Source organism: Sapajus apella, unplaced genomic scaffold (assembly GCF_009761245.1).
Source record: "Sapajus apella isolate SASKATOON/1434 unplaced genomic scaffold, GSC_monkey_1.0 scaffold128, whole genome shotgun sequence".
Taxonomy (NCBI): domain Eukaryota; kingdom Metazoa; phylum Chordata; class Mammalia; order Primates; family Cebidae; genus Sapajus; species Sapajus apella.
Window position 1 is genome coordinate 3,497,503 of NW_022437068.1, and position 11,833 is coordinate 3,509,335.

An 11,833-nucleotide genomic window follows, 5' to 3' on the forward strand; every position below is an offset into this window, starting at 1 on the left:
TCTCCCAGCCATTGAGTACTGCTATGAGCCTTCCCAGGATAGGCACTCTGTCTCTCCGCCTCTGACTCGATTCTGGTCTGTCTCTACTCCTCTCCCAGGGTAGCAGGTACAGCCAACAAGCATCTTTTTCACAGTCTTGCTAAACACTGGCCCAGTTGGTGCTGGGAGCTAAGGAGCCCTGGCCTTCCCTCAGCCCTGCCCTGGGCTTTGGGGATGTAGGTCAGACATCCCAGGGGGAAGAGCAGACTCGGGGCAGATGTGCAGGAAACGGTGACCTGCTGCCACACCCAGGGCAGAGGCTGGGAGCAGGCATGGCTCCCAGTGGCATCCTTCCTTCCCTGGGACAGAGGCACTCCCTCACCTTGCCTGAGGCCTGTCTGGAGAGTCCCAGACTCAGACTCAGTCTCCTGGGATCAACAATCAGCACATGGGTGAATTCTGAGGAGGGAGAGAAGCTCAGCTTAGGGCTAGGACAGGAACGCTCTAGGACCAGGACAGGCGCATCCAAAGGATGCTGCAGGAGCTACATGGAAACCTTAGCCCTCATTCACTTCCCACTCGATAAAAGCATAGCCTCTAGCCTGGGTTCAAATCCCAGCTCTGCCCCTTAGCTGCTGTGTGCCCTCAGGCAACCTTTCTGCCTCAGTTTCCTCATCTGAAAAGTGGGATAAGTATAGTATCTACCTCATAGGGTTGTTATGAAAATTAAAATAGTTAATACATAAAGCACTTAACCTGCATGGAGGAAACCATTAATAATGGTTCACTGTTATTATTATTATTAAACAGAGTCTAACTCTGTCACCCAGGCCGAAGCAGTGGCACAATCAGAGTTCACTGCAGCCTGGAACTCCTGGGTTCAAGCGATCTGCCCACCTCAGCCTTCTGAGTAGCTGGGACTACAGGTGTGCGCCACTACACCTGGATAATTTTTGTGTTTTTGTAGAGATGGTGTCTCACTATGATGCCCAGGCTGGTCTAGAACTCCTAGGTTCAAGTGATCCTCCCACCTCAGCCTCCTGAGTAGCTGGAACTACAGGTGTGCGCCACTACACCTAGCTAATTTTTGTGTTTTTGGTAGAGGTGGTGTCTCACTATGTTGCCCAGGCTGGTCTAGAGCTCCTGGCCTCAAGTGGTCCTCCTGCCTCAACCTCCCAAATGCTGGGATTACAGGTGTGTGCCCTGGCGCCCGGCTGTTATGATTGTCATTATTATTTACGTCAAACACTCTCATCAGTGCAGTCCCTGCTCCAGCACACTCTTCAGCCCCTCCCCACACCCATTTCAGGGGCTTCCACAGGTACGAGCCATCTGCACTTTCAAACCACTTTCTCTTCCATTTTTACAAATAAGATGCACACAGCATCCTGTTGGGACAGAATTATTTTCTGATTTTCCTGAGTAGGAAACCGACGCCCCAATAGGTCAGACAGTCACCACAGGAATCACTCACAGAGCTGGAAGGAACACAGACTTCCGCCCCCGGCTCAGGCACTGTCTGAGACACCCACCCAGCCTTGGTGTGGCCCTATGGGTGCTACAGCCACAGAGAGAGTAGGGTGGAGACGCACACAAGCCGGAGGGGCTGCCTGGCTCTGCAGGTTGGCCCTTGCAGACCAGGAGCGAAGCCATTTTCCCTGAGCCTCAGCATCCTCATAGCGGGGCCATGGTGAGGGCTAGATGTGAACGGGAGCAGCCCAGAGCCTGGCTCGCAAAGGTTGCTCACTCCCCATTCTTTTCTTTATTTCATTCACCACTCTCCTAGTGAGCACTTACTGCATGCTGGCTTCTAGGCTGGGCACTTCAGACTCACAGAGGAGTGGGACAAGGTCCCTGCCCCCGTGAAGCTCTGTATCCAGTGAGGGAGATACAAGCACATGCTTTTGTTCCAACAAAGTGGGAGGGGCTAATTCTGTCACGTTGGTGAGGATGATGGGAAGCTGCACCCACAGGCCTGGCCTTGGGGTCAGAACTGGAGGAACCCATCACTTGTAGGGTGAAGAAGACAATGGGGGAGGCATTGTAGGCAGGGGCAGCTACCTGAGAAAGGCTCCGAGGTAGGAAGGAGCAAGCCCTCTGGCAGGGCAAGGAGGGAAGAAAGGTTACTGCAGCCAATCACAGGGCTCTGAATATCAGAGGCCTCAAAGTGGAGATGCCTGGGTTAAATCCAGCTCAGGGAGTGCGTTTGACCCTTAGGGTTTTTTTGTTTGTTTGTTTGTTTAGACTGGCAGTTAACATTTTAAAACTGGGAGAGACAGTATGTAAAACTCTAGGTTTTCAGCTTCTCTAGAAAAATCAGAAGCTCTGGTGGTTGAACCAGGAACCCATAAGGCCCAGATTCTCTGGTTCAACACTGTCCCCAGGCCTATCTCACTCCCTCACTCCACAAATATCTGTTGAGCAGCTACTGTGTCCCATGCAATATACTAGTCACCAGGAATATAGTGGAGAGCAAATCAGACACAAGCACAGTCCTCACAGCACTTACTAGAGGGAGAGAAAGGTGATACATGAGCACTTAACATAAAAATCAGCAGTACAAAGGGCTGGCAGGAATAGGAAACTCACAGGACCAAAGGATTGCTATATAATGTGGGATGGTTAGGGAAGGCTTCTCTGAGGAGGGGACAGTTGTATAGATTTTTTTTTTTTTTTTTGGGACAGGGTCTCGCTCTGTCCCCAAGACTGGAGTGCAGTGGTGCAATCATGACTCACTGCAGCCTCAACCTCCCAGGCCCAAGTTATCCTCTTACCTCAGCCTCCTGAACAGCTGGGACTACAGGCACACGCCACCATACTCAGCTGATTTTTAAAAAAATTTTAGTAGGAACAAGGTCTTGCCATGTTGACCAGGCTAGTCTCAAACTCCTGAGCTTAAGCAATTCTACCTGCCTTGGCCTCCCAAGTGCTGGGATTATAGGCACAGCCACTGTGCTCAGCTAGTTGCATAGATCTAAATGAAGTGAGTTAGTGAACCAGTGGAAGACCAATCCAGCAAAGGAAACAGCAAGTGCAAAGGCCCTGGGGCTCCCTTCACTCATCTTTTGGGTGAAGGCATTTAAGCGTAAGACCCTACTGTAAGTAATGGATTATAATAGCCAATGTGTAAACAGGTGAAAACCACCTTCCAATGTGTGTTTCAGATAAAACATCTCTGATCAGTGCTGAAAGAGACATGAGAAATAGGGAGCTGGGTGGAAAGCATATGATGATTTTTTTTCCACTAGGGAAAAAAAATCCCCATTAGGATGGCAGGGAAGAGGCAGAGAAGGCTCATGTGTGGCATGCTGAAACCTGAGCCAAGGACAGAGAAGCCAAGAACACAAGGGGAAATCCTCATTTCCTTCTTCACCAACTGCGTCATCTGCCAAGCCCTGCAAAGTGGAGGCAGGGCAAGGGGAAGAGAGACCAAGAATGCTAAATCTTCTGCAGCCCTGAGGCTGTTTCTTTGTGTTTTGGTTTAAAAAAAAAATTATTTTCCAAGTCTACCCAGGCTGCTGCTTTAGAAAGCCAACTGAAAAGAAATTGCTTTGATGGGTTTTGTTTCCCCACCACCTTTCTAAGCCAAATTAGAGTGCAGATTCCTTGTCCTTTTACCCACAAAGTAGAAGAAAAAGAGATAAGATTTTAAAGGAGAGGGTAAGAACACAAATCTACAATCTATATCACCATTTTCAGCTAGGGTAGGGATTGGGGGGTGGGGGCAATTCTGCATGCTGACATCATGCTCCATGGCATGGGAAATGACTTCCACCATTCAAAGCTTTATTTGCATTTTTTGGAGGTACAAGGAGACATTTAAAATCAGCTCCGGTGTTGGCACTGCAGTTATTAAACCCAAACAAAAGATCCCTTCCAATGTCTAGCTGGTTCTCTGTAAATTTATCTGGTACCCCACTACCTGATTTAAGGCAATGAGCAGATGTTTCACAGCAGGAAGTGCATTAGCTCCAGATGCCGCTTTGTTCAAGAAGTGTGCATGCACCCACGCACTGGCAACCACACACAAACACAAACACACATACAGAAACATACAGGGACCTGGGGCAATGAACATCCACGGCTTCCCTTCCAACATCTGGCATGACCGCATGGACTATTTGTAACCTCTGCCTGCTGTTCTGACAGAGAGATGAGCAGCAGGAGTGAGGAGCCAATCAAATGCCACCCTATCGTCTTCCCGTTGTCTCCTAGGTAACCGGCATAGGGACACATCAGCTAGCTGGGTACCACAGGGACACACACACACACACACACACACACACACACACACACACACACACAAAACCATGTTCCCTTAACAGTCCGTAACTGCAGAAACGCTAAATGTGCCCATCAGCACCCTGGACAGATCCCCCCAGAGCCCTCAATGCCTTTGGTTAACTACCTTGACAGCCTCACCTCCCACAGCTTTCCCACCTCCATCCCTTTACTCATGCCGTTTCTCTGCCTGGGATGCCTATCCCTACTACGATCTCTATCACCCAAAACCTTGGTCAACTTCAGAACCAGCCCAAGCTCTTGGTCTCCCAAGAGCTCCCTTGGAGCCCCTCCTCCAAGGACTTCCATCACAATAAGATCTACACTCCTTTCCCTGGCAGTCAAGACCCTACACTGACTAACTTTTCATGATTTGGTTCCTCCAACCTTATCACTCTCCCTCTTCTTTAATTATTCTTTCTGTTCCTCCAACAGATCAACTGTCCTCCCCACATAACCCCCTGCAGACCAGGCCTTTCTTTGTATTTGCTGTTCCCTGTGCCTGCATTGCTTTTCCTTCTGCTCTTGGTGTGGCTGGGCCTTCCCACTCTTCAGTCCCAGATGAAAGTCACCTTCCCAGGGATACCTTCCCTGACCATCCTATACCACCCTGTGAATAGAAGCCCCTCCCCTGGGACTCCCCTCTACATTATCCTGCATTCCGGTGTTGTCTTTATATCACTGGTGACTTTCTGAAACTCTCCCATTCACATTTATTTGTTCACTTGTTCTTTGTCTTCCCTTCTAGAATGTAAACTCTGTTTCACAGGGTCTTTGTCTTGTTCACAGCCTTTGTCTTGTCCCTCAACACCCAGAACAAGGCCCAGTAAATATTTGTTGAATGAATGAAAAGCCATTTCCTTCTTGCTGCGTCTGTGTTTCCCCATCTCTCTAATAAGAGGGTTGGATCTGATGACTTCTATAACCCTTCTGGCTAACATTCTAAGGGCCTAGTAGAGACAGAAAGGACCAGCATAAAGAGGGAAATTAATCAGGCCACACCACAGGAAGAATTTGCTGGTGGAAATCTGACCTTCTCAACTGGGTCGCAGCGCCTTCCTTCTCTGAGCAGTCTCCCCAATAGAAATTTGCTGCCGCCCTCAACTCCACACTCCCCAAGCACTGGGCACCTTGAACTTTTGTTATCTGAGGGATTGGGGGTAACTTAAGGCTGAGAACTGGCTTTTATTTTTCTGGCTGTGCACAGAGACCAGCCAGAGCCTGGGGAGGGGGAGTTGAAAAGGGGTCCTCTGGAAGCATTTGCTGCCATAAAAGAAAGAAAATGTCAAGGGGGAGGTTCATTGAAGCACAAGTCTCTGTGTGTGTGTGTGTATGTGTGTGTGTGTGTGCATGTGTGTGTGTGTGATTATCAGTTCTAGCTTGTCTCTGCACAATCAGAAAAATAAAAGCCAGTCCTTAGCTCCAAGTTACCCCCAATCCCTCAGATAACAAAAGTTCAAGGTGCCCAGTGCTTGGGAAGTGTGGAGTCACACACGCACACACACAGTCACACACACACAGACACACCAAAAAAACCTCAAAAACATCATAAAGGAAGAATCACAGAGTACCCCACTCCCAGCAGCTACATGTGTCTCTCTTCCGGGAATATGACTGCTGTTTAAGATTCTAAATCCTGTGTGAGTGATTCTGACACATGTCCTATGTAAGTCTATAATGTGCATAACCACACTCTTGTCCAATCTCACTGGGCAAGAGCAAGGCATGAATTCAAGTAGCCACATGGTAGACACAAAACTACTAGATTCCCCTAAATCCTAGCAATGGAACACCTCAAGCTGGCCACTCATGACCCAGAAATCCACCCTGAGCCCTGAGTTCTCCTCTGACCAACACACCCAACAATACATCAAATCATTTCTTCAAATCTGAAGTTAAATCAGATGTAATAATCCAGAAAGGGAGAACAGAATTGGCATTTCTTGAGCACCTACTATGTGCTGGGTCCTGTATTACGATATATTAGCATTGACTTTTTCTGACCACCCTGTGAGGCTGCCCCTCCACTTTACAGATGAAAGCAGCTGAAGCTCAGAAAAATTAAGCCCCTTCCCCAAGGCCACATAGTTAGTAATCAAAGGAACTTAAGAAGGTCATGAGTCTGGTCTTCAAGCCCACTCCTTTTTGTTGAGGCCTTAAATTATACAACCTGGTAGGTAGAGGAACTGGTCTCATTCAAAACAATCCTCCTGCTGGCTGGGACCCCTCTCTCAGAGATGCTGGGTGGATGGCCCTGTCCCTGCATCTGTCCTTGTCACTCCTGGGACTGGCTGACCTCTCCCCACAACCTCTTGTCAAGTAGGGCTCACATCTCCAAGCCTCTCATTTGAGACCCAGCCCACGGAGACCAATTTTCCTGTGGCCCAGAGAAAGCCGGAGATTTTGCCTTTTTAAAACAGTAATTTCCTGCCAGCGCGGGTGGATGCACCAGCCACCCTCTGATTTAGTGAGGAGCTCAAGGATCAATGCCGACTCAGATTTTCCAAGGAAAATTCAAATGTGGGGCACCTCCTGGCATTAAGGAAGGCACTGCCCTTCTCTCAAGAGATGTGTTCTGTGCTGGGCAAAGCCATTGTTGGTGTCACAAGACTCTCATGCCTCATACATGTCACATACATGCCTTGTGCACACCCACATGCATCTCAAACATGCCACCCCCGTCTCCATGCATTCCACACACACCATCTACCTGCCTCACCCATCTCTCTCTCTCTCTCTCTCTCCTCTCTCTCACACACACACACACACGCACACGCACGCGCGCACGCACACACACACACACACACACACACACAAACAAAACGGGGAACGGGGTGGGGGGAGTCAGAAGCAAGAGAGCTACATCCTCCCTCTCAGGACACTACTGCCCGCACTTCCAAGCCTGCTCTGGGCTGCATGCTGTGCTGGGGCGCCTCATTTCATCCTTCCTAGGGCTCCAACAGGACAGGTTGCCCCCCACTCCTTTAAAGAGACAGAAAGTGAGCCTGAGAGAGGCTTGTCCAAGATCACAGGGCATGCTTAGAGGAAAGTTGGTGCGGGGGGCCGGGGGGGGGGGGGGCTGCGCTGAGTAGGGCCGCTCCTCCATGACACCGCCCCGCCTCCTTATTAGCAGCCCTTCTCCCCTGCCTCTTCCGTCAACCTCAGGGAAGGAAACCTAGGCACCCTCTCTACCCTAAAGCTGCTTCATCCTCACCAAACTCAGGTCAGACGAGGACAGGATGGTCTGCTCCCTCGCTGGGCACACCTATAGGTTCACCAAGGCCTGGGGCACCAGCTAAGGCCTAATGGCTGTCTAAGCAAGACCCTCCGCGGGCTCTGTCTGCAGCCCATCACAACCCAGGACCGTAGTAGGGCCTGGATGAAAGACCCTACTTGGCCCTGGGACAGGACAGGAGGGGCAGGAACCAGCTCTCTCCATCTTCCTCCACCCTCCCCCAAGCGCCACACAGGAGCTCTGGGCCTGGGCTGGAAATGGAAACTTTCCCACTAGACTGAGAGAGGCCCAGCCTGGGGGGCAGACTGGAAGAAGGTGGGGGGCCTGGAAACTACCAAAAGCTTGCGGGTCACATTGATTTAGGTTCCTGGGCAGCTCTACCGCCTGCTGGCTGTGTGACCTTGGGAGAGGGGCTTTACCTCTTTGAGGCTCAGTGTCCTTACCTGTAAAGTGAAAAAAATATATATATATAGCGCCCTCCTAAGGGGGTGATTGTGAAGGTCAAAGGCAGGGGCGATGTGCACAATCTGCAGGGCCTCTAAGTCAGCCATTATGCCCCCCAAATTGAGCAGGGGGTGGGCAGCCACCACTGTGACCTCACCCTGTCCCCGACTCCCAGTTCTGGCAATTCTTCATTAGCACCAAATCCAAACTTTTCCTCAGCAGTGGCAGGACCCGGGAGCGGGTCCTCCTTCCTCCTCCCGCCCCCTCGCGGTCAGACAACAGGTACGCGGGGAGCAGCCCGGGCGCCCAGCGCAGGGGTTGAACCGCAGCGCTGCGGCAGGGGCAGGCCCGGGCAGGGGGCAGTGCGGCGAGTCAGCCCCCTCCCCGGCCGCCTCGCAACTTTGAGTAATTGAGGACTCCGGGGTCGGCGCGGGGTTGCCGCCGGGCGTGCGAAGGAAAGTTAGAAGCGAGGGACCGCAGCCTCGGGGGCCAAAGGACCCCCACCGTGAGCGCGGGCACATCCCGCGCCCCCGGCGGGCTGGCTGGAGGGAGCAGGTGAGGCACGTGGGCGCCGCCCCGAGCCAAGGCTCGCTCCAGGAACCCGACCCGCCAGCAGGGCCGGTGGGTGCCCCCTCGAGGGCTCAGATCCTTCGCTCCCGCCCCCCGCGGGCGCCCTGCCCCGGGTCCCACACTCGCGCGCCCCGTGGGCCCCACTGCTGGCTTCCCCGGACCAGGCTCCGCTCCGCAGCGCGCGTCCTGCGGTGATCCTCCAAGCTCCCCGCTTTTGGGAGTCCCCCTCCCGCGCCTCGGGTGCCGGCACCCGTCTTCGCCTCCCGCGGGGACCCTCCCCAGCGCCTCAGGCGAGTACGCCCCGGGCCGGCTCAGCTCTGGTTCCGCCCTCCGCACCTCACGCCGCGCCGGCGCTCACCGGCCGGGCAGCGGCCGCGTCCTACCTTCGTCCGGCAGCCGCTGCAGGCAGAGCGCGAGGTTCCTCCGCCAGCCCCGCATCCCCGCGGCCGCCCTGCGGCCCGGCCCGGCCTCGCCAGCCCGGCCCCGGCCCCGCCCCCGCCGGGCAGGGCGGCGCAGCGCAGCGCTGGGGAGGGCCGCGGGCCCAGGGCGCCGCGGGCATGGGCGGCCGCCGAGGGTGGGGGTACCGAGGCGGCCGCCAGGCGCTCCGCTCCGTCTCCCCAGCCCGCGGCTGAGCAGCGACGCTCTTGGAGCGCGCGCTTTCCCGGGCGCTGGGGGCGGGGAAGCGGCGGGGGCGGGCGCAGGGAGGGCGGCTGGATGGGAGCCCAAAGGCACCCTGGCCGTCTCGCACCCTCCCTGACATCCAGTGGGCTGCCTCACACACTGTCCCCAATCTCCCCCACCCCAGGGCTCTCCAATTCACACCCAAATGACTCTAACCACCACGAATTAGTGAATGAATGAACGTGTGAATAAGTGAGTGAGTGAATGAATGAATCAGTGCATGAGTGAATACACAGGTGTATGGATGAGTGCATAAGTGAGCGAGTGAATGAGCAAATGAAGGCAGGAAGGAAGGAATGCACAAGTGAGTGGTTAAAGGCCTAAATAAATGTGTCGATAAGTGAGTGAATGAATGAATGAGCTAGTGACTTTATCAATGAGTAAATTAATAAGTGAGTAAATGGGTGAAGGAATATGTAAATAAGTGACTGAAAAAATCAATGAATTGAGTGAGTGTCCCTTGGCCTAGGCTTGTAAGCGGCAAAAGTGATCTAGGACCCTCCCGAGGAGCCCTCAGCTCTGGGAAGGAGGCCTCAGGGTCCTATCTTGCTGACGAGGCCTAAGAGGCTCAGAGAGGGCGTGGCTTGTGTTTGAGCACACAGCAAAGGCTGGACTGATGGAGATAATAATGGTTCCTTCCACCAGGCTGAGGCCACTGATCTCACCTGATCTCAGAGGCTCTGGGGATTTACCACCTGGGGATGGAGCAGAAACGCCTATCTTCAGAAGTCAGATTTGCTTTCTCCAAGGGAATGAGTGGAGAAAAGGTGAGTGTGTGCAAGTACAGACACACACACACACACAAAATCCAGCTAATGGAGTACTACACAGCCCTGAAAAGGAGGGGGCCCTTCTTTATGTCCCAGTGGGGAGCCATTTCTGAGGTGCATTGTTAAGTGAGAAAGACAAAGTGAAGAACAGTATTTATAATGTGCAGAAAGGAGGGAAAGCTCTGTATTCACATTTGCTTAGCTCTGTGGGGAATTATCTCTAGTGGAAACACTGGCCCCTCTAGAAGAGGACTCATGAGCCAAGGGGCAGGTAGGAGAGGCTCACTTTTCATTGAATCCCTCTTTGTGCCTCTTGAAATTTTGAACCTAGAAATGCATTATCTACACATAAACTAAGTTGAAATTTTAAAATAGACAAATTTTTACAATATTAAAAGTGTTTATACCTCAGGAAAGCCTGCCTCTTCCCACCCAGTCAAGTCAGCCTACATGCCAGGATGCTCTCCCTCCCCGTTCTGGCTCAGGGAGGAAGAGGGTCTTACTGGTCAACAGCACAGTGAAATACAACCCTGGTGGTCAGTGCAGAACACATGGTAACCCCTGTGAGGTTTGGGAGGAAAGCAAGCAGCCTCTGCTTGAACCCTGGGTTTGCCAGGTTTAAACTGTATGTCTCTGGGCAAATCACCTGTCTCTTTGAACCTCAGATTCCCCATCTGCAAACCAGGGATCATCATAATGTCCTAACAGGGCCAAGTGCAGCTGGGCCGGCTGCTTATGTTCCAAAAGAGCATTCAGCAGTGGAATCCCAAGCATCTTGATACCATCACCGAAGCCATTCGAACTTTGGCATGCAGAAGTTCCACTTTTGTAAGGAAGGGAATGGTCTTAGGTCCCCAATAATCCTGCAAGGTTGCTATAATTAGCCCCGTTTCCCAAATGAAGACGCTGGGGCTCAGACAGTTTAAGTGTCTTGCCCAAGGTCATACCGCCAGCAATAGCAGAATGGGCATTTGAACCCAGATCTGCCCAGCTCCACAGCATCCCCAGAAAGTGCTGCCCACAAAGTCCATCGATATGTTTGTCTCTTATTTATGTTCCTAAGACCCTTGATGGGTCACATTGCGGCCCTGTATTCATCCTGAATTATTAACTGCTTTAGTAGGTAGGGTGCAGGGCCAGCAGGTTGCATGAGGGAGGGGCAGATCAGCAGGCAGGCCTGACTCTGCCGAGTGCTGACTCCAGAGCTTGTCTTAATGGCTGTGAGCTCTGACAAGGAAGTGAGCCTCCCCCAGCAGCAGCATTGTGAATCACTCCTGTCTGTTCTCAGATTGATGGCCTCCACAGCTAGGATGCCCACTGCTCTAAGGATGACGGAGCTGGAACTGTTGATGGGAGAAGCAAAGATACCAGTGCCAGGCAAAGGAGGCCCCAGCAAAGGAGACCGGTTAGAAGGACAGGGTGCTGACCCAGGAACTCCCCATGAGAAGAGAGGGCGTCTTGTTAACGCTGCAAAGCAGGCCTCTCTAAACATAAGTGCCATAGAAAAATCATTTTCTTATGGTGGTGAGCTCTAGGAGTAAGAATTTGGGCACAGAAGGCAGAAAGACTATGTCTTAGCTCCAAATGGTCTAGGACCTCAACTCACTAGGAAGACTCAAAGGGTGGAGTGGGGCAAAGTTGGGGCTGACCTAACAGCTGGGGGCTGGAATCATCTGGAGGGTCTTCACTCACTGGTCCCTGGCCTCTGAGCTGGAATGGCTCAAAGGCTGGGCTCAGCTGGAACCGTTGCCCCAGTGCCTACCCATGGTGTGTCCATGTGGCCTGGGCTCTCTCACAGCATGGAGGCCTGGGGGCAGTTAAACTTCTTACATGGGGCTGAGCTCTAAGGGCGAGTGTTCCAGCTGTACAAGGT

General features: G+C 52.5%; 1 protein-coding gene across 1 annotated transcript in view; it reads right to left on the minus strand.

The window, feature by feature from the left end:
- GRIP2 (glutamate receptor interacting protein 2) overlaps positions 1 to 8,980 on the minus strand; it is a 113,561-nt gene extending 104,581 nt beyond the window's left edge. The window contains exon 1 of the mRNA XM_032262331.1: positions 8,893 to 8,980. Within this exon, the coding sequence (XP_032118222.1) occupies positions 8,893 to 8,947 (55 nt within the window). The 5' untranslated portion in view covers positions 8,948 to 8,980. The remainder of the gene's footprint in view (positions 1 to 8,892) is intronic.
- Positions 8,981 to 11,833: the final 2,853 nt, after the last annotated feature.